Source organism: Balaenoptera borealis, assembly GCF_965194805.1.
Source record: "Balaenoptera borealis genome assembly, chromosome: 20".
Lineage (NCBI taxonomy): Eukaryota > Metazoa > Chordata > Mammalia > Artiodactyla > Balaenopteridae > Balaenoptera > Balaenoptera borealis.
This window is the reverse complement of record NC_138879.1, coordinates 43,132,299-43,155,007: the sequence shown is the minus strand read 5'-3', so window position 1 is coordinate 43,155,007 and position 22,709 is coordinate 43,132,299. Positions and strand designations below refer to the sequence as shown.

At 41.9% G+C, this 22,709-nt stretch overlaps 1 protein-coding gene and 1 pseudogene across 4 annotated transcripts in view; one reads left to right on the top strand and one right to left on the bottom strand.

The window, feature by feature from the left end:
• Positions 1–22,709, top strand: part of PSMD11 (proteasome 26S subunit, non-ATPase 11) — a 30,031-nt gene that overhangs the window by 5,676 nt on the left and 1,646 nt on the right. Inside the window, exons 3-14 of one of the 3 annotated variants that reach the window (XM_082370905.1) lie at positions 2,267–2,391; positions 4,304–4,324; positions 9,167–9,238; positions 9,639–9,696; positions 11,768–11,962; positions 16,340–16,484; positions 17,423–17,483; positions 19,314–19,376; positions 21,256–21,381; positions 21,886–21,921; positions 22,186–22,237; positions 22,537–22,679. In XM_082370905.1, the coding sequence (XP_082227031.1) occupies positions 2,267–2,391; positions 4,304–4,324; positions 9,167–9,238; positions 9,639–9,696; positions 11,768–11,962; positions 16,340–16,484; positions 17,423–17,483; positions 19,314–19,376; positions 21,256–21,381; positions 21,886–21,921; positions 22,186–22,237; positions 22,537–22,679 (1,097 nt within the window). The other 2 variants (XM_082370906.1, XM_082370907.1) reach the window with 2 other exon arrangements.
• On the bottom strand, positions 11,980–14,103 carry LOC309619350 (very-long-chain (3R)-3-hydroxyacyl-CoA dehydratase 1 pseudogene; annotated as a pseudogene). Its single transcript has one exon. The product of its transcript is annotated as a very-long-chain (3R)-3-hydroxyacyl-CoA dehydratase 1 pseudogene (transcript).

The window sequence follows — 22,709 nt, the reverse complement described above, 5'->3', positions numbered from 1 at the left end:
TTGGAACATAGCCATACCCATTTGTTTACATACTGCCCATGACTGCTTCTGCACTACAGTGGCTGAGTTGAGTACCTGCCGCTGAGACCATATAGCCCACAAAGCCAAAAATATTTACTATCTGGTCCTTCACAGAAAAAGTTTGCCACCCCTGGGATAGGAAGAATGATATAGACAACATATCTGATGTAAGCAGGGTCTTTGAACATTTGCCATGACAAATGGATCATTTGTCGAGCTGGGGGGAAGTCTCTAGCATCATGTCATAGGGATCTGTCCTTGTTCTTCTGGTCAGTATCTGGCAGTATAGCTAAAGCCATATCGGAAGGTGTGCTTATTTTTGTAGATGATTCAGTACAGTAGAGAACAGAATTAAGATTCAGAGTTATTGTCAAAGCCAACAAGATTAAATTCAGTGTTGAAAGTATAAAGTTATATACTTAAACTATTTATCAAAACAGAGGAACGTGGGGAATTACCTCTCTATGCAAAAAGACCTTATGGACTCAGTCTGAACAAAGAGTGCTATTAGCAAAAGCAAAACATGCTTCTTGTGTTACATGTGGCAGTCCAATCAGGAGAATTAAGCCATGACTGCTGGTCTGACTCTACATGGAACGTTGATTCAGTTCTGGGGACCACAAGTGGTACATTTGCAAACTAGAGTTAATTCAGAGGAGGGCAACTAAGGTGACAAGGAATCTAGAAACCAGGACATTGGAGGAACAGTTGAAATAGTTAAAGCTGTTTAGCTTGGAGAAAGGGAAAGTTAGGGAGATATGAAGGATAGTTATCTTCATATATTTGAAGCCACGTGGAAAGAGGATATAGACTCATGTTTCAGAAAAGAACAATTTAGTTTGACCAACACTGGAATCGTCTACTTTCTGAATATTTCTGTCACTAGGGAGTGTTTAGATTTGTTCAAGCATAGTGGGAAATGCTGTTTCAGAAGGGACATTGCACTAGACTGCTTTTAAAAAGCTATGATTATATAACATAATTGAAGTTTGCATAAATGCAAAAGTAATTTGAGGGAGAGAAATCAGTGTAGCCTGGCATTGGCATGGAAGACTCACTAGGACTTCAGCTGGACCTAAAAGGATATCTAAGATCTACATAGGTCGAAGTGATGGGGAGGGATTCCAGGTGGAAATGCAGCACGAGCGAGGCATGAAAGCAGGCGTGTGTGTAGTCAGTACAGGGGTGAATGGAGTGGCAGAATTGGAAAAAAATCTTAAGACGGTGGGATTCACAGGTCAGTACTGGGGAGTGAAGGGAAAGATGAACTTTTCCACTCTGTATAAAGTTCCTTTTATACCTGGCACAGTCCCATGTATCCTGTGACTGTGCAGGCAGATGAGGATTCAAGACCCTGAATTAGCATTCTCAGGAGGGGGAGGCTTGCTTGCCCTGAATTCGAGTTCTCAGGAGGCTGAGTCTACAGTTGGAGGCAGTGGCACTAAAGTAATTTTAACCTACATTCCAAAAGTACTTCCTTAGTTGTGTAGTTGAAATGTTCTCTGATTTTCACGTTTGTTTCTAAAGGTGCTCCCTTAGATTACTGTGCCACCCTCTTTTCTTACATAAGGGGTGGGGGGAACCTCTGTGGTAGACGGCTTTTTTGTCATAGTTTAAGACTTAGGTTTTGCCGATTAATGAGGAATTTTAAAAGGTTATAGTATAACTTTAAGGGACAAACATCCTAACTTTTATGTGAAAAGTTGATTCAGAAGAGTGCCATGGAAATTATATTGGTAAAAGTCTAAGCTGGGCATTACTTCAGGAAGGGAGGAAAAAAGGAACCTGGAATTGAAAATCTCTGTTTAAGGGGAACTGCTGAGACAGACTTGGTTGGAAATTAGGAAAAAAAAAATTAACTCCTATAACCTGATAAATTTGTTAGCTGTGGGGAAGTAATTTTGTCTAAGGTGGTAGAGGCATAGCATATTTCGTGTTCTAGAAAACTGTTTTCTGAGAGTGTGAGTACTTTGCTGTACTCATGAGGCAGACAGACATGAGCTTTTCCCAGGACCCTCACAGTAATCCAGAGGCTGAGTGGGGAATGGAATCCAGATTTGGTATATGTTGTTAACTTTTTTGCTGCTCCATTACCTGCTAAGAATGCTTTAAATTCCTACTAAGTTTCATTTTGACTGATTCCAGACATCAGTACTGGTTTTATGATCTTGGGTCATTTTTTAATGGGTATTTTGTCCCTAATATTGATGTGTACTTTTTCCTCTCTGAATTGCCTTCCACACAGAGCTTGGAGGACTGCTGAAGTATGTGCGACCCTTCTTGAATTCCATCAGCAAGGCTAAAGCAGCTCGTCTGGTCCGATCTCTTCTTGATCTGTTTCTTGATATGGAAGCAGCTACAGGACAGGAGGTAAGTAAGCTACTTTAATGACAGAAGGTAGACAATATGGAGCAAAGTGTTGTTTCAGTGAAAGAAATGCCTGCCTGCATTGTGGTACTAATGTGGAAGGGACAACTGGGAGGACAGCGCAGGACTTATCATGTCAGTTTCTCTTTGTTACAGGGCATTTGATACTTTGGGTCTGTTCCATGCTTTGCTTTGTAAGTGGAGATTGTCAGTGGTCCCTGGAATCCTCATTACATCAGGGTCACAAACTGATTCTTGTCTTTGAGGTATTGTATTGCCACACCTTTGTAATGTTTTCTGTGTCTGTGGTACCTTTCATTCTGTGTCACAAAGCTCCTTGTGAGCACTAATTAAGTCTTGTGGCATCCCTTCTTGGCATGTCTTGTACTGCATTTATGCCTTTATTGAGGGGTGAGCATCCATCTGTTTTTGTCTTGTGTGTGCAGAAGTGACTGGTATACCCGTATATGTCCTCTGTGAGTTCAGACTAGACCCTGAGCTGCACTGAAGAGTGCCTCTTTGGAATCACTGAGCCTCTTCCCATTCTTCAAAGATAGCTGTATTGTCCGCAATTCAGGAGAAGGAGACGCTACCAAAGTTAAAATTCATTCTGTAAAAAGTGGCAGATTCAAGCAGGGTATATGGTGGTTGCTTGAATCTGTTTGTAGGAAGACTACAGTTGTAGTCTTTTCTGTAGATTTATTGATCAGCACTCACTAGTGCTTGTTATGTGTTAGGCACTGTTATAGATACTGGGGATTCATTTGTAACAGCATACAGTTGTTGCTCTCATGAGAATTATATTTTAATGATGAAGGCAGGTAATAAACAAATATATAAAACATCAGATGGTATAAAGGCAGGGATAGGAATTGGTAGTTGGTTATTTTATATATATATACATATATATATATATATCTCATTGTTTGCCATAGCCTCTGTGGGTGTAAAAGATATGAAGGGGCTTAGTGGCATATTGAGTAAATAATGGGGAACTTCAGAAACCTAGGACATATGGATCTCCCTTTGAAATCATGTAAAATGGTTTTACAAAAACCATTTTGTAAAATCTGGTTTCTTGCCTTAATGATTCTTTGAAACCTAGTTTAAACATCATAAACTAACTTCATTGTAGAAAATTCATCTGTAGTGAAGTCTTCAAATTCGTTTGTTTCTGGGAGAACTGTGTTTCATGACAGTAGATCAAAAATAGATACGTAGATAGCTGCCTTTTGAACCAAAGCATTAGAATTATTTTTATGAATAATTTAAAAGAAAAAGTGATTTTTCTAAGGGGTACTACTCTTATATCTAACCCTAATTTTTAAAAAAAATTGTATTTGTTCTCATGAAAAAGTGACACCCCATCTTTTGTTTGAATTAGGATGCCTTGTTCTTTTTTTTTTTTTTCCTTGGCTACGCCGTGCGGCATGTGGGATCTTAGTTCCTCAACTAGGGGTCGAACCCGCGCCCCCTGCATTGGAAGCGTGGATGGAGTCTTAACCACTGGACCGCTAGGGAAGTCCCCTAGGATGCCTTAGAATGGGCTGACCAATAAGTGTTAACTTGAAACAGGCTAATAAATGTTACTTGGAACATTTTAGGCAGAAAAAATTAATTATCCAAGCTGCTTCTTTGACACTGAAGTCTTGGAATTTGTCCCTTCCCATAACATAGAGCTGACTCAGTGGATAGAACTGCAGTTGTTTAATGATCAGTTCTACTCCTTTGTCCAAATTATTGAAATAATAATTTAGTGCTCTCCTGTAATTGGCTAGTGGGGTTTACTGGCCTTTGTCATGTATTCCATGTCTGGGTAGGCCCTCCTTTTAACTGTGTGTGTACATTGCTATTGTTCATTGCACATTACTTTTTTACTTTTTTGTCAACTAGAAACCTTTCTTCCTTATCTTAGGGTGAAAGGAAACACTCTCAGGTACTGTGTCATTTTATTGTCAGTGTCATCTTAGTGCTGAGTAAGAGCTGTTGGTTTCTTTTGTTTTTGATGTTTAGTAGTATAGCTTTTTTTTTTTTTTTTTAAAGATTTAATTTTATTTATTTTTGGCTGCGTTGGTTCTTCGTTGCTGCGTGCAGGCTTTCTCTAACTGTGGTGAGCGGGTGCTACTCTTCCTTGTGGTGCGTGGGCTTCTCATTGCAGTGGCTTCTCTTGTTGCATAGCACGGGCTCTAGGCGCACAGGCTTCAGTAGTTGTGGTGCACGGGCTTAGTTGCTCCGCGGTATGTGGGGTCTTCCCGGACCAGGGATTGAACCTGTGTCCCCTGCGCTGGCAGGTGGATTCTTATCCACTGTGCCACCAGGGAAGTCACAGTAGTTTAGCTTTTTATCAAGAGCGAGAGTCTTAATCCACTTAGCAGGTCTTCTTTCAGTAATTTTTGTGGATTATAGGTTATTTGCTTGTTTTGGAATAAATTATCAATCATCTAGACGGTGCTACTTGCACCTCAAACTCAACATGGCAACATCAACATCCAACCATTTATTAAATTCTGTCAATGCAACTTTCTTCAGTCTCTGTTCTCCACCTCTTTTTATATTTGTTCTCTATGTACAGCTGCCGTCTAGTTTGGGTTCTAATTCTTCTCTTTTTTTTTTTGAGGTATTGTTGATATACAGTGGGTTCTAATTATTTCTTACTTAGACTACTGCAAAAGCCTCGTACCACCGTTTTGAGAGAGATCCCCACAAAGTAACCCTCTGAACATTTTATTCCTCTCTCTGTTCACCCGTAACTTCAGCCTTCAGTGACTCTCTGTTGCCTACAGAATTAGGTATTACACGTTTTTCTACAATACAGCTTAGCATGACAGTCTGATCTCCTAGACTCTATGAAGTGTACCAAACATGCCAGCCTTGTTGGATACTTGCTCAGCAAGTCCTGTACACTCTTCATGATAGTACCTTTCCCTTCTGTAGTTCCATGTCAAGTACCACCTCCTCTGAAATCTTTCCTTGTTGATGTCACTGTGATCTTAACTCTTCAGTGATCCATATTGTATTTTGTACATGTTATATTTTTGATTATGCCTTGTATGATGATTACCTGAACATTTGCTTTATTTTCTTTCTTTTTTTAAATTAAAAAAATAAATAAATTTATTTATTTATTTTTGGCTGCTTTGGGTCTTCGTTGCTGCGCGCAGGCTTTCTCTAGTTGTGGCGAGCGGGGGCTACTCTTCATTGTGGTGCGCGGGCTTCTCCTTGCGGTGGCTTCTCTTGTTGTGGAGCATGGGCTTCAGTAGTTGTGGCACGCGCGCTCAGTAGTTGTGGCTCGAGGCTCTAGAGCACAGGCTCAGTAGTTATGGAGCACGGGCTTAGTTGCTCCGCGGCATGTGGGATCTTCCTGGACCAGGGCTTGAACCCGTGTCCCCTGCATTGGCAGGCGGATTCTTAACCACTGCGCCACCAGGGAAGTCCCTTGCTTTATTTTATTTACTGTAATATAGTCTCATTCAGGTAAAGCCCTATATCCCTTGTAGTACCACAGTGCCTTTCTCATTCCTAATTCATGGCTATTCCTTAACCATGGCTATCTCTGACCTCACCTACCATATTATTCTTTCTTTTACTTTCTTTACAGCTGTAACACTGGCCTTTTGCCTTAGCTCTAAACTGTTCTAGCTTTGGGGCATTTTTATACATCTGACCTTTTTTTTTTTTGCCGCGCTGCATTGCTTGTGGGATCTTAGTTCCCTGACCAGGGATCGAACCTGTGCCCCCTGCAATGGAAGCACTGAGTCCTAACCACTGTACCGCCAGGGAAGTCCTGCTCTCAGCCTGATCTTAACACGGCTTTTTTCTTCACATCATTTCAAGTCTTTGCTTACATCTCATTTCCTCAGAGACCTTCTGTTATCACCTTATCTAAAATGCCTGTCTCTGCTTTCTTCGTATTTATTTTACTTATTAACATCCGTTTCCTACTTAGAGTATAAGTTTCATGAGGATAGGTACTGTGTCCTATTTACTGCTGCATCCTCTGCACTTAGAGTAGTTTGGCCCAGAGAAGCTACATAACTAGTATTTGTTGAGGGAATGTATGGATTATGCCTTCCAGATGGTAGGTGCTCAGGAGATACTTTGTTGAATTAAGACTTAAGTTTATTGACTTGAGATATAAGCATGGGGTATTGTTACTACATTTGTCTATGTGACTCAAGGCCTCTGACTTGGGGAAATTGGATATAGTTTTCTTCATCTTGGAAAATTCTAGGTTCTTTTAAAATTCTTTGATTGACTAATGGGAAAGGATAGAGGAGCAAGTCATAGGTGGATCACTGTCATAGTACTATTGAGGCCTGAGGCAAAATATGAAGTGTTAGGACATTGTTAAGAGAGCTAGGAGTTTGGGGGAGTTTGGTACCAAGAGCTAGAGTATTGGGGAGTTTAACACCAAGAGTATGGGGGAGGGGATTTTCCTTGCCTTTTTGTATTTGGGGACTGACCATAAGTCAGATCTACAGAACAATCTTCAGCTTGCTGTATTCCGAAAGCGGATATGATTCAAGTTAGGTTCTGGTCATTTGCAGTACTAAAGTTTAGAGCCTAGGAAGTGAGGCTATATGGGTGGGGTGGGGGACTGAGGATTGGGGTGGTTAGCAAGGGTAGGGGAGTAGAGAGTTGGGGTGAAGAGGGGAGCAAGAAGAGTGAACCAGATCCCTGCCAAATAGTGAACTGAAATTCCAGAATTCATTCTACCTTCTAGGGATCTCTAGGCAGTTTCTATGGGAAGCCATTTTTTGGTGTAGTCTTTCCAGCTAAAACACAATAGGACATTTTAAGAAACCTTACATCAAAAATCCTGTTAATGAAACAATTATTTCAATGGAAAAAAGGGAGTTTGTGCTAGAGAATTTCAGACTTAGAGTGGTAGTTAATTTTTTCCCTTAGGAATTTAGTTAATAAAGGCATATAAAAAATGACTAAGTGTATTTACTTAAAGCTTAAAAAATACCTAATTTTGACCGTGTCAAGCTTTTGTACTCAAGTAGGGCTTCCTCCAGAAGCATGGGCTTCTTGTGTATTCTTATCCCCTTTATCAGTCATCCTTAGCATTAACAAAGGACAAAACCTCTCAAGCTATGTAGCAAGGGCAGTGGCCTTTAAAATTTTTTCTTAAAACTGAAGCACTGGTTTCACCAATTATAGTCCCAGATATTGCAAAGCATGTACCCTGTAATTGATAACAGATAAGCAGTTCATGTTGTACAGATTCCCCGCTCTAGGAGAAATGTCTGTATTGACCTGAGTTTATTAAGGCTGGGTTGAGGTAGGGTCAAGTTCTGGTCCCAACAGCTGAATACGTGACCTTGGGTGAGTCACTTAACATCTGGACTGTCAGGGAAATGGGGACAGGTTGAGATGCTAGAGTAGAACTCAGTGTTTCTTAATTAGGGATATACATCAGAGTGGCCAACCTTTTATTCCAGACTACTGGATCAGGAGCCTAGGTGTTCATTTCTGCATTGTTTGAAAAAGCTTGCTGGGTAAAACTGATGGTAAGCATTTCTTAGCCCCCAAAGACACGTAGGACTGAAGATTTTTATTCTTGTTGCTAAAAATGTTCAGCAAAATATTTTCAGTTCCATTCATGTCATGAACAGAGATATTACTTTGAGTTTGGCTTTTTAGAACAAAACTCAAAACCGTGAAATTGTGATTGGCTTGCTTTTATTTTAGGTTTTGTAGAATTTACTGTATGAGGGCAGTTGAGTTTAGAGTTGGGTATTAAGTAGCCACTAGGGGGCTCCAGTGAGTTATAAAGATTTCATTGACTCTTACTGGTGAATCCTCCAAATACCATGTAATGCCATCCATTTATCTAAAGGCAGAAGGTCTGTTAATTTGGATTTTGTCCCTTCACTTTTCCCTCCTTGTAACATCTCTTAAGAGAAATTGGGATTTACATAAAAACCTGTTCTTTTAGCACTTAGTTCTCTGGAAAGCTTAGTTTCTTTTTATGCTCTGATTATGAATCTTAACTCGCAGTAACAGATGTGATACAAGATCTTAAGCTCTTAATATGTACTTGTCAGAGCTACTGTGGCAAGGGTACCTATGGCATGTAGACCATCTAGCATAGAACACTACTTTACGTTAGTTACTTTGCATGGTACCTTACTGCTTGGGTAGCATACAGAACTGGGGTTCAAAGTAGCTTTAAAGAAAGCCTAAAAGCCTCTTAAAGTGTTAGGCTAATTCTCATTTCTTTTTACTTCCTTTAGTACAAGCTAAGTTTGCTGTATTGTGATGAGAATTGTTTGTTGCACTTCGTAGAATCTGGAAGGGAAAAGCCAGATGGGCCTTTTGAGTCTTACAAGCAACTGTTAGGAGTAAGATACTTGTGCCTAGGCTGAGAATTTCTCCCCTTTATGACCAATATAGTCACATGAACACATTACTATTACTATTCAGGGAGAAATTTCTGCTTTAAAAATTTCTCAGCCATTATAGAAATCTACATTCCAGGGCTATGTATGTAGCCTGGGTCCCTCCTGGGACAGTAGAAGAGGAATCTTGAAGATGAAACTCTTTTCCAAGGGAACACAATCTAAGTACAAAGATACTTTGTGTGTAAAAGGCCAAGTTGATTTTCCATTATGCTATAATCATTACATATTGAGATACTGGGGATCAAGGCATGCCCCTGAGACAGTAAACATGGGTATGTAAGGAGGAGATGAAAGCTGTTCTCCAGAGCAAGGCTTGTGGGAAGAACGTGAAGACATAATGTTGCACGTACTGTCTCTCCCTGTTGCAGGTCGAGTTGTGTTTAGAGTGCATCGAATGGGCCAAATCAGAGAAGAGAACTTTCTTACGCCAAGCCTTGGAGGTATGTGCCTACATTAGTACTGATTTCAGATCTCTAGGCATTTGAAGGACTGTGCATATAAGTAATACCATCCTGATCAAAAGTATTTTCAGCAACTTTGTATTATCCAGGCACCTGAAATTATTGGTAGCAGTGTCCCACTCATGAGAATTGCTCTGGTTGAAGTTTTGAGACAGACCTGCTGCTTGGCTCAGAAAAGTAAGCAGCAACGTGGTTTAGTCAGTCACTGGCTATAATAGGAGATAATATCACGGGCTAGATGATTTTTTAGGCTGAATTTGATGCTTTCATCAGGACTTGAATATTCAACAGTAACAGTTCTGTGACTGTCAATCTTTGATTTCTTTCTGTGGCTTTTTTCCTCCCCTTTCCGTCAGTCAATGCCTTTTCTCTTTCCTAGGCAAGACTGGTGTCTTTGTACTTTGATACCAAGAGGTACCAGGAAGCATTGCATTTGGGTAAGTAAGCTGGTGGAAGCTAGTAAGGCGTCTGTAGCTGGCTAAATGAATGTATTCCAAACCTGGCTACTCTTATTAGTTACATATTAATAATTTATATTCTGCCTACTTCTAAGAAGGATTTAGGGTGGCTTACATTTACTGAATCTGTCATGGAAAAATGCCATTTAGAAGTTCTAAGAAACTAACTGTCAACTTTAGAGAACAAAAGGGTCAAATTGCTCGTATTTACTATCACATCTACTGTATCTGTTTATAATTATTCCTAAAATCTATTTTAAAAATCAAGAAATTAACTGGGTGCAAATACATAGGAAACCTGAAGTGGGTCAACTAAAGGCTTTTCCTTTTGGCTTTTAAACACTGTGAAATCTTTGCCTACTGTTTTTTTTTTTTAATTAATGGATACATCTGGACTGTTTTCTCCAGATGGAAGAACACGGCTTTCATGATCTATTAAGTTGAAAAAATTGCCAATATTCAATTCTTATCCTGCAAAAATGGAAATTTCATATGGTTCAAACAACTAGTAGCATTTAAAAAAAATAACAGGTTTATTGAGATATAATTCACAGACCATAAAACTCACCCTTTAAAAGTGTACAGGGGCTTCCCTGGTGGTGCAGTGGTTGAGAATCTGCCTGCCAATGCAGGGGACACGGGTTTGAGCCCTGGTCTGGGAAGATCCCACATGCCGCGGAGCAACTAGGCCCGTGAGCCACAACTACTGAGCCTGCGCGTCTGGAGCCTGTGCTCCACAACAAGAGAGGCCGCGATAGTGAGAGGCCCGCGCACCGTGATGAAGAGTGGCCCCCGCTTGCCACAACTACAGAAAGCCCTCGCACAGAAACGAAGACCCAACACAGCCAAAAATAAATAAATTAAAAAAAAAAAAAAAAGTGTACAATCAGTGATTTTTAGTATATTCACAGAGTTGTGCCACTGTCACCACTGTCTGATTTCAGAATATTTTCATCACCCCAGAAAGTAACCTTGTACCCATTAATTGTCTCTTCCCATTAATTCCTCATCCATCATCTCTGCCTGCCCACCTTCCCAGGCAATCACTAACTACTTTTTGCCTCTGTAGATTTGCCTATTCTGGACATTTCACATAAATGGAATCATACAGTGTGTGGTCTTTTTGATTGGCTTCTTTCTTGTAGCATAATGTTTTCAAGGTTCATCTGTGTTGTAGCATATAGCAGTGCTTTTATTGATGAATAATATTCCATTGTATAGCTGTACAACATTTTATTCATCCATTCATCAGTTGATGGACATTTAGATTGTTTCCACTTTTTGGCTATTATGAATACTGCTGTGAACAGGTTTTATGTGGACATGTTTCCCTTTTGGGTATATACCCAGAAGTAGAATTGCTGGGTCATATGGTAACTCTGTTTAGCTTTTGAGGAACTGCCAAACTGTTTTCCAAAGTGGCTACAGCATTTTACATTCTCACCAGCAATGTATGAGGAGAGTTCCAGTTTCTCCACATCCTCACCAACATTTCCTAATATTGTCTGTCTTTTTAATTTTAGCCATCTTAGTGGGTGTGAAGTAGTATCTTATTTTGGTTTTGATTTACATTTCCTTAATGACTAAACTAGTGATGTTGAGCATGGGGAAGAAGGTGTATTTGGAGAATGTTAGTATATCCAAAACTCTTTCCTTCCCCCACCAACCCTAGTGCCTGGTGTTTCTTATGTAGTCTTGTGATTATTGGACAGGAAGAGAGTGAGATCAAGTGTCTGTCTGAACTGGATAAGTAATTTCAGCATTTTCTGGGTGGGGATTCCCACTGTATTCAAATCTTAGGAGTAAGCTTATATGATTCTTGACTGTAATGTCCTTTGTGTGCAGAAAGGCTTCAAAGAGATCTGTGTTTCTCTTTTGGAAGATAGCACATTAGCAGAAAATTTAAATCTTGCAAATAAATAACCTCTTTTTGAGTTCAGGCAGGTTTCTTTATTCTGAGTGTTCTTATGAGGGTGAGAGGAAAGTATTACGATATTAAAATATTAAGATTATGGCTAACAAAGGGGGTATATGTTTTTTCTTTCTCCAGGTTCTCAGTTGCTGCGGGAGTTGAAAAAGATGGATGACAAAGCCCTTTTGGTGGAAGTACAGCTTTTAGAAAGCAAAACATACCATGCCCTGAGCAACCTGCCAAAAGCCCGAGCTGCCTTAACCTCTGCTCGAACCACAGCAAATGCCATTTACTGCCCCCCTAAATTGCAGGCCACCTTGGATATGCAGTCAGGTAACACCCAATGTTTTCTTAAAGCTCATCTTACCTCACAGGTGAAAGGACTGGGAGGTTAGGGCTGGAGAATAAAATTGGCTGTTTTGGCTCAAGCTTCCTCAGAGAAACCAATGGAAGGTTACCTCTCTCACTAGCTGCCCCTCTCCTCTTCACTTGCTGTTAACTGCCTAAAATATATAAAGAACATACTTAACCTGTGGTTGACCAGGCAAACTGATTATTAGAGCCAACACCCTAGAGAGGTCTCACTTAGGTTTAAAAAGCTCTCCCTTATCTTCCATCTTAGTCACTTACTCAGAATGGTAGCACTTCTCTCCAGAATTGGACTAACCCAAGTCTCTTGTCACTTGGAGATCTTTGTAAAGCATGTTGGACTTTTCTAAAGGGCCTCAGATCTAGGCTGAGGAAGGACACCCCCCCCCCCCATTTCAGTCAAGTGTAGTGGGTTGCTTTCTTATGGAGTGTGTGAATTTTGGGGCTAGGAGGCCATGGATTGGCAATAGAATACTTTTTCTTGTAGTCAGCAGCTTTTATTAGTTATAACTTATTATCAATATTGAACGAGCATTATTGGAGTCAGAGGACTAACTAGTGTTACCTGGTATTACCTCTTCGCAATCTTTGTTTCCATGTAAAACTGTAAGAGGGAGATAATAGCTACCATACTTGCCTCTCAGGTATTGTAAGTATCAAATGGCATGTTTTGTGATTCAGGTTAAAAGCAGAAGCTCTAGAAAAAAGTCTAGAAAACGACTTTTCTAGGTTGAAATTTTGGTTCTGCAAATTTCTAGCTGTGTGACTGGGCAAGTTACTTAAATTTTTCTTCAGCTCATCTGAAAAATGGCGATAAATAATTGTACCTCCTCATAGGATGGGAGTGAGGATTAAATGAGATGATGAATGTAAGCTCTTATCACACAGTACCTTGCTTTGACCAAATACCGGCACTTTGTTTAAGCCACTGCTCTTCATTATGTTCTTTCTTCATGGTCAAGAGATGAACTTGCATCTTATTTCTCAGAGCAAATAGAGGCCATTTTTATGTGAACCTTCTTTATTTCTCTTTCCTCCCCAGAATTTGTTTCATTGGTCGTTTTTACCCATTATCAAGCATGATCCTTCTACCTGTCCTTTTTTAAGTCTTTAGTTTTTCAATTCTAAGTCTAGTTTTCTCGTCTCCACTTGGATCTTCCTCTCAGTCTTTTTTTTTTTTTCTCATCAAGCTCTTTATTCTTGTTATTAAAACTTGGACTCAAGTAATCCTGGTTATTCTGGAAAAAGCACCTTGTTGTAGGGATCATTTAATCATCCTTTTCGACAATCACCTCTCCATGAAGCACCTGTCTTCTCTGACGTAATGTATGAAAGTAGAGTTGTGGAAACAATGGTATACATGAGGCCATGGTTATAAGAAGAAAATGATAGTAGTCAAAAGAGACATTGTATTTATTGGGAAGTCTTATTGAGAACATTCCTGTTTTCTTCACGTGTGGTAAGGCAGCGTATATTGTATGTCGCGTATCGTCTGAAGTTCACCAGCAACTCCGACAGGATATAAGGTGATAAAAAAATTATATTGGTTTTATACTGTGAGTAACGAGCCACACCATAAAGATTCTTGAACTCCCTTGGACCCCAGCCACAAGCACAGAAGTAGGTACAATTCCAATTAAACAGTGGACTATCTCAAGCAAGACGAATGTCTGGAAAAATTTAAGTGTCTTCTGAATACTTCTATATAAACCTTTGTGTGTTCCTTTTTCCATATAAGAACAATAGGCAGTACCAGCCACCCTGCGGTCATGGTGATGTTGTAGAAGGTGAGCCAGGCGGTGGCCAACAAGCCCAGGCGCCTCCTCTTGCCCACGGCCTCCCTCTTCTCGCCGGCCTCCGAGGCACCACCATTGGTGCCGCCCTCCTTGCTGGGGGAACGTGGACAAGAGGGGCAGGGGAGCGGGAGGGGGCCTGGCTGAGCGCACTGCTGCCGCCACGGTCAGGCGCCCCGCCAGCCCTGCCAGCCCGGCCCCCTGCCTTCCTCTCAGTTGTTGAACGGCTCCAGCTGAAAAAGCACAGCCTTTTGTCCTTTTAAAATTGCTGTCTTCTCCTTTTCTGTCAGGCTTCTTGGAAAAATTGAAAGAATGTCATTACTCTGGTGTCTCTGTTGACTCCTTGAAAGACAGTAACTCCCCTGTATCCTCTGTCAGATTTGGTGGGGTTTGACACTGTTGAGCACTCCATGCTTCTTTGACAGCATTATCTTCTTGGTTCTCCTCCCTTGACTAATTATCCTCAGTCACTCTTTCTTCTGATGTATCAGGTTGAGTCTATCTCCAAATCTGCCCTTTCTTTTCCATTTCTACAATCACTGCTCTAATTAATGCCACCGGACCACTGGAGTAGTCTTTTACTGATCTAACTGTCCCTAGTCACTTTTCTCAATTCATCTTGCTAACTAGTCCTAAAGTCATTTTTTGGAAACACAAATCTGATCGTGCAACTCCAATGGTTCCCCATTATCCCCAGGCTATTTTACTTTAACAGTGCATTCAAAAGGAAGACATCCTTTTCATGGTTATCTCTGGTTTTCAGTCCTAGTCACCAAATGACTTTATGTGTTCCTGCTCCTGTGCCTTTATATATTTTGTCTTCTGTGCTTGGAATTCCCCTTTCCATCTTCTCCCCTTGGCAAACTCCTATGCATCCTTCCGGATCAAGCTCACATGTCTGCCTTATAAACCCTCTTCAGTGCCTTCTTTACTTTGGACTTCCCTATGAAAGGTGCATTCTTTGGTACATATTATGGTACGAATCTCCTTGTTTCTGTTTTGATGACCACTGTGAGACTGTGAGCTCCTTCAGGGCCTTATTCATATTTATTTTCTCTATAGTAGTTATATCAGTGCTTGGCACATGGTAGGCCCTTGTTAATATTTGTGTTGAATGAGTAACAGTCTAGTGTTTTGTTTCTTTAAATAATAAATGTCCTATGCCAGCTGTGATACTTGTAGTCCTAATGTGGTCTCTATTTGCTAATGTGTTTTGGAAAGCAGTATACCAGTTCTTTACTTTTTTCTTTTTTTAATCAGTCTTATTTTTTGTCTGGTCTATTCTAACTCTGGACTGGGAAAAATGGGAAAATGGGCATTTGTCTCATTTAATTTGGCAGTGCTAGTAGTCTGTTGGGTATTTTTGAGGGAGGTCTCCTTGGCTACAGAGGAGGGTGGGTTTTCTTCAGGCCTCTGTAGTTAAGAACAGTAGTAGGAGAAGGACCTGATCCTGATTCCTTCAGCCTCTAAACAGGAGGCTTTTTGGGTAGGTTTGGCACATATCACTCAGTAGTGGTTATTAGTTAATTCATAAGTTCCCAACTGGCATGCCAGGCACACAGGTATGTGACGGGTGGTCTGAAACAGTGATCCCCTGGGGTCATGTGTGAGCAGTTTCATCCTTTTACTCCAGTGTGCTGAATACTTTATTCGTGTACCTTGATGTGGAAAAGTTGGGAAGCCCTGTGGTAAACAAATGGATGTGGCTGAGGCAGGGTTAGAACTGATACACAGAATCTTAGGGCTTAGTTGCCTTCCAAGCTAGGAAGAACTAATTTTCACGTCATCCCACGTGATAGCATAGGTTGGAAGTAATAGCAGGTTCAGTCAAAGTTAGGCTTATTGGGAGCAACCCAACTTCTAAACAGTAAGAGAACTGGTTAGATGAAGTGTAGCGTATCAGCCTAAGGAAATACTGCTTAACTGTGTACAATTAAGTTCATGGATTTGGCATTACATGAAATCCATTTACTGATCGCATCAAGGCAAAGGTACATCTATCTATAAATGACCAGTATCTGAAATGAGACTGTAAGAGGTTGGATTTTTTTTTTCTCTCTCATGAAAGCTTGCTTACTTATAAAAATGTCAAGTTTAGAAAAGCTACCTTAAAGAAATGGTTGATGTTATTAAAACTACTAATTTGGGCAGACCAGGGAGGGATGTTTGTGTCAGTTTTCTTACCCGTGAAGATAATGTCATGGAGGGTAAACGTGGCCTTTTCTAGTGGTTCCAATGGATAGCAGGACTGCTGTGGTGGTGCGAAAAGATGTTACCGTATGCGGTTTTTAGGATCCCCTTTTGTTGGGTCTCTAACTCCTTTGGAATTAATACTGGAAAGGTGACTTGAACTGGGAGGCCAGAGACCTGGGTTCTAATCCCAGCTTTGCCACTAGATGGCAGTGACTTTGGGCAGGTCCTTTATTCTTTCTTGACCTCATCAATAAGTAGATGAGGTTGGGATAGATTTTTGAGGCCCTTCCCAGCTGTGACATTTTATGGTTCTATTATTTCATATGGTTCTTACTCTTTTCTTTTCAATGCCCAGGTATTATCCATGCAGCAGAGGAGAAGGATTGGAAAACTGCATACTCATATTTCTATGAGGCATTTGAGGGTTATGACTCCATCGATAGCCCCAAGGCCATCACATCTCTGAAGTACATGTTGCTGTGCAAAATCATGCTCAACACGTAGGTGCACATTAACTTTGGGATATGAGAACTCAGGTCCTTCATCTAAGATTTTCTGCCATGGCAGAGATGGCTTGGGCAGGGAGTTTGGCCAGTTACAGAAGCAGCGGCTGCCACCTCGTGGGGCTGATTGAGGTGGAATGGGAGGATCGAAGGTAATCCAGAGCACTTTTCCTTGCTAGTCTTTCAGAATTGGGGAGACAGATTTCAGAAATCTCTTTCCCAGCCCCTCTGAGTGTTCTCCTCATCCTACAATTCTGTCCAGAGAGTTGTTGAGCACAGGACAGAGGGCCAGGAAATGGCTTACAGACCACCACCAGCCATTGGGCCACCCAGAATGGGAGTGGTTAAAGGAGAGGTTAGGGAGAGGTTTGAAAAAGGCGACAATGGCAAGTATGACAGCTAGATCTTTTTCTAAAGATTTACAGAATTATTCCACATTCTTTTTTGGGGTTAAATGAGATACTGACTGGGATTCTTTTTGGATCTTGGGATTAAACAGGGCTTGTGTTTTGAAAGATCTGTTATACTGGGATATGATTTATATGTATCATTTTGCCTATTGGGTCTATTACTTCTGGTAGGTTCAGTGTGGCTTGCTTTTTCTTTCTTTTTTTTTTTTGGCTATGTCGTGCAGCTTGCGGGATATTAGTTCCCTGACCAGACCAGGGATTGAACCCGGGGCCATGGCAGTGAAAGCGCCAAGTCCTAACCACTGGACCGCCAGGGAATTCCCAGTGTGGCTTTCTTTTTAATGTTCAGTTTTGCTGCTTTTCAGCACTGAGCCCAGAGTGGAGAAAGCCTAGCTTCTGTGGTGTGAGAGGCCTGTGGGTTTAGGGGTGGGCAGAGTCTTTTCAGAGGAAAAGATATTTGCCTAAACATATGCTTAGAAGCATAACATCCTGGAGCAGTTGACCGAGTATGTATTTTTTTTTTAGCCCAGAAGATGTCCAGGCCTTGGTGAGCGGGAAGCTTGCACTTCGGTATGCGGGGAGGCAGGTAGGGGATGCCTTCACTGCGGCTCTGATCTCTGCTCACTCTGAGGCAGCGTGTTATTAGACATGGTGTTCAGTGAGACCGTGCTCTTCAGGTCTCCATTCCGCTCTTCATTCTTTCTTCCCGCCTCTTCTTTTCATTAAGCTCGTTCGGTATATTCCCTGTATTGTTAATTCTTGGCCTGAAAAGTCAATGTTTGGTGTTCTTGTGGGTATCGGGTGGTTTGAGGGACTTACAGAACTCAGAATTGAACTGTAGCATTTACAGTGAGTTAGGTTGCATTTAGCTTCGACCGGAAAGTGTATCTACCACGATCTTGGCTTGAAAATTTAATGTGCAGAATAAGAAATCTTGGATTCTCCAAGAGTGTGGAGCCGGGTAAGGTCTGGTGCGCATGTGCTTTAGAGAGGTCAGATTGCTTGGTGCAGAAACTAGGTTTTGATGACTCATTCAAGTGCTTCTCTTATCAGTACCTTCCCACTCTTGTCCTGAGTTTGGGTGTGGTCAAGAAGAGGCCTTTGATGGTCGGTAGCCCTATTTGTGATGGCTTTTATGCCTGAATAGGTAAGAGTGTGACCTGTGTAAAGATGATGTCTCAGATGTCTGCATCATCACTTTGTACTTTACTTGATTATCACTGGTAAAGTAAAAGTAGTCTTTCTAGGTTTCAAATGCAGTTGTCTCTAAACAACAGACATGTTGGCTATCTCACTGTATCTTTGGCAGAATGTCCACAACAGATGATTTCTTCCTTCTATACAAGTGGCCCTAATTGGCTTTTTTTTTTTTTTTTTTCTATTTTTTTTCTAATTGGCTTTTCATCAGAAAAAGTTTCAGATCAGCTCCTAGTTTTGACCAAAAGAATATTGGTTATTTCTGTGGTGAAAGACTCACTATCATATCTAGAATTAGAGTTGAGGAGATGGGCTAAGAGAGGTCAAGTGTCCAGAACAAGGCCAGGTAACTAGTAATGGTGAAGCGAGACTTTGAACTTGGGTTATCTGGCTCTGAGTTTCATGCTATTCTCATTATGACATTTTTCTGTCTATAGGACAAATGCTGGAGACAAACTACACTAATGATTAGCTTTGCATCATTTTTAAAGTCTGCAGTATAAGACACTACCTTCCTTGTTTAAGTACATAGGCTGGTACAAGAGGAGCTCCCTCTGGTCCTTTGCACCTTGATGACAGCTTTCAAGCAGGAGTCAGGCACTCAGGAAGATGAATGTTGTAGATTTCGTGCTGAGTAGAGACTTAACAGCTTGGTTGGGTACTTTTTATAACGTTTTATAAAGTTAGAAGTTGCCCCTCAACCCTTGGTTATACCTTCATCACTCTGGGGTTTTAACATTCAGTATGATACGTAGAGTTTTGATGCTTCAGGCCTAATGAAAGTAAACCTTGGTCTGTACCCTGCACCAAACCCAGCAGAATGAGTTTTTATAAAGCACAAGGTATGATCAAGTCTGAGGGCAGGAAGGCATCTGTGGGGTGTAGGGATAGGGAGTCTTGGAGGAGGGGGGAGGAAATCGCACTTCTCTGGCCATTTTCCCTTTTAGCTTGTCATCTTTGGAGAATGCTTTATCAAAGTCTCTTTTTTGGAAAACTTCCTGTTTCCTAGTACCTTTAAGTCACTTCAGCTTTCAAAGGGAAACTGGTTGGCACACAGTGGTATTCCTCCAGCTTTTCTCCCTAGGCCTCTGAAGAAGAGCAGTGGTGGGGCAGGTTCTTCCTTGCAGCCAGAAGCTGTGTGGACATAGCATGTTCCTTATGAGACGTGTTGGGATGTGAGTATGCAGATCACTTTCACTGTTTCTCTCTTTATTCTTAGACAGAAGCATTAAAATGTGTGGCTCAGGCTAGCAAGAACAGATCACTGGCAGATTTTGAAAAGGTAAGCAAGGTATTGGGTTGGTAGGGAACTGGTGGAGGGGAGGGGCGTTTGAGCACTTTAAAAAGTTTTTTTTATCTTTAAATGATTATAGTTTTACAAGAAGTTGCAAAGATAGTACAGAGTGATCCCATGTACCATTCACCCAGTTTTTCCCAGTGGTTACATCTTATCTATAGTACAGTATCAAAACCAGGAAGTAGTTAAGCACTTTTGTACAATGAAACTTGTTGAGTTGTCATACCTCATTTATATACAGTACCTTTCAGTTTCAGAAAGTTCTGTCATCCTTCTTTCACTTGATTTTTTTTGTTTTGTTTTGGCTGTGTTGGGTCTTCGTTGCTGTGTGCAGGCTTTCTCTAGTTGCGGCGAGTGAGGGGGCCACTCTTTGTTGCGGACACGGGCTCTACGCGTGTGGGCTTCAGTAGTTGCAGCACACGGGCTCAGTAGTTGCGGCACGTGGGCCCTAGAGCGTGTGGGCTTCAGTAGTTGCGGCACGTGGGCTCAGTAGTTGTGGCGTGCAGGCTCTAGGGAGCGTGGGCTTCAGTAATTGTAGTGCGTGGGCTCAGTAGTTGGGGCTCGCGGGCTCTAGACCGCAGGCTCAGTAGTTGTGGAGCACGGGCTTAGTTGCTCTGCTGCATGTGGGCTCTTCATGGACCAGTGATTGAACCCATGTCCCCTGCATTGGCAGGCGGATTCTTAACCACTGCACCACTAGGGAAGTCCCCTTTCATTTGATTTTTCACAGCAAACCTGTTACCTGTATTTTATGCTTGGGGAAGCTGGAATTTAAAGAGGAGGCCTGGGTCACACAGCTCATGTGTGTCAGGGTCTGACACAAGCACCATGCGGCATGGTCTTAGATGTTACTTCAGCTCCAGAAATGCCAGGCCTGCTTCTCCTCTGTGGACAGAAGAGAAGTTTTGATGTGTGCATCTGGGCTGAAAGACACTTCCTTAGGACAGAAGTTCTAGGCTGGCCTTGCCTCCTGTGCCTTTCACTCAATGTTTGTGAGGGTTTGGAAAGGGAGAAAAACTTGTCTAAGCAATAGGGTGAGACTTATACTTCTCTGAGCCTCTCTCTTAGTCTGAGTATAATGACCAACTTAATAAAAACCTAGATCCAGGAAGAAAAGTAGTATGGACAGAAACTAGACGATGTGGCTCTCTGACTGTTCCCAGGGTTCATCATCTTCCTTGAGGTTCTTGCCAATTTCATTTCCTTACTTGGCATGATTTGCTTGCTTCCCTTAACACCTTATAGCACAGCTGACATGAGGCTGGGATATTGTGAGAACATTACTAAAGGTAAATAAATCACATACACAAGTAAACAAAGAGTCTAGATCATTTTATCCCCAAATTTGGATGGAACACTTCTAGTAGGGATTAAAAAAAGGGTCTGTGATCAGATATTTGGGAAACACTAGGGCTAAACAAAATTAGAAAGGTACTTTTTTTTCTGTGCTGATATTCCTTATAAAACCCCAAGAGGTAGCTGTGGAATTCAGCATTTCCTATTATTTAACCTGAGAATCCCCCCTCCTCCTGCCCCCATGGAGGCCTTATTTGTTCTGTGGAATACATATTGAGAACTGCTTTTGCAGTGAATTTAGCTTGCAAGCTGAGCTGCTCTTAGGGCTTACATTGTCTGAGCTGTCAATGTGAGGCTTTTGGACGGGAAGATGGTGCCTAGGGTTAGGCTCCGTCTTTTACTTCTTTTCATTTTCTTTTGCCTTCAGTCGTGGCTGTTCTTTCATCTTCCCAAATCCTCCAGAACTACAGTCAACCATGTAGTTACAAGGGCCAGCACACTACTTAGGAAGCTGCAAGTAGCGTGACTTTCAAGTCCTTTTCTGTGCCAATCTCGGCTCTTTTGGCAGGCTCTGACAGATTACCGGGCAGAGCTCCGGGATGACCCAATCATCAGCACACACTTGGCCAAGTTGTATGATAACTTGCTGGAACAGAATCTGATCCGAGTCATTGAGCCTTTTTCCCGAGTACAGGTAAGAACCCTCTTGGGGACCCTAGCTCTTCTCTGGTGGCAGGGGGTTTCTGGCTAGGTGTCCTCACTGTAGCCACCTCCCTTCCCACACCGTCCAGAATAGGAACTCACTTCCAAGGGTGTGCCTGCTGGGCAAGAGACCCCCAAGAGCTTGGGATTTTCTTGACAGGGAATGAGAGTCAAGGAGAGGGAGGGATGCTGTGGGGTAGAGGCTGGTGAGGTTGCCCCTGCTTGTTTTCAGTGCAGTCTCCGCCTAGCTTTTGCAGTCACTGTGCGTGTGGTAAATGCTTTCTGTTCTGGGTGTGTGGGACAGGAGTGTATTTGTTGTCTGTAGTGATGCAGGGTAGGCAGATGGACCAAGCACAAGAGACCTAAGCACAGCCAAAGAGAATCTGTCTCTGTAGAGACATTCGGCAGGATTTCAAGATACAGCACCACCCTCATCCCGATATTAGAGGCAGAAGTAAAACTTTCAGTGTTGGTGTCTTTTTACCTTTCCTTTTAGATCGAACACATATCTAGCCTCATCAAACTCTCCAAGGTAAGGAGTCCTGAGCTTGTCTTGAGGGTAGGGATGGGGAAAGGGGCATGTGGAGGGGCTGCCATTTACACCCGCTGGGCCTTATTGCAAAGCTCCCAAGCTTCTCAGTGGGGACTGGGGACCGTGGGCTGAGAGCTGCAGATGCATTGTTGCTGTTTTATTTTCAGACCGTTTGCCATAAGATCCTTTTATACAAGCCTTTCATGTCAGTGTGATCTCTGACTAGTAGATGCTGGGCCCTTTAATCATGTGCTTTGATTTTAGGCCGACGTGGAAAGGAAATTATCACAGATGATTCTTGACAAGAAATTTCATGGTGAGTAACAGTCATACAGGCGAGGGGGCTGGTGGAGGTGATGAAATGGTGAAGAGGCATCATGCTCTTGTTTATCTTGAAAGAAGATGCTCCATTGTATCACCTGGTGGTTCCCTGGGATCCTTGCCCCTCTCATGCCTGTGATGAGAGTGTAATAAACATGCACGAATGGAACAGGAAGATGACTTCTGTTTCCCCTCCTTTCTGGAGAAAGTGAGGCAGCTAGGGAGTGGGCTGCTTCTCAAATGCTCATGTGTCTAATCCTTTCTTTTACCTGGGTTTGCTTGTGTTTTCTGCAGGGATCTTGGACCAGGGGGAGGGTGTCTTGATTATTTTTGATGAACCCCCAGTAGATAAAACTTATGAAGCTGCTCTGGAAACAATTCAGAACATGAGTAAAGTAGTGGATTCCCTCTACAACAAAGCCAAGAAACTGACATAGGTGAGTGCTGACTCCGGGACCCGGGCCCGG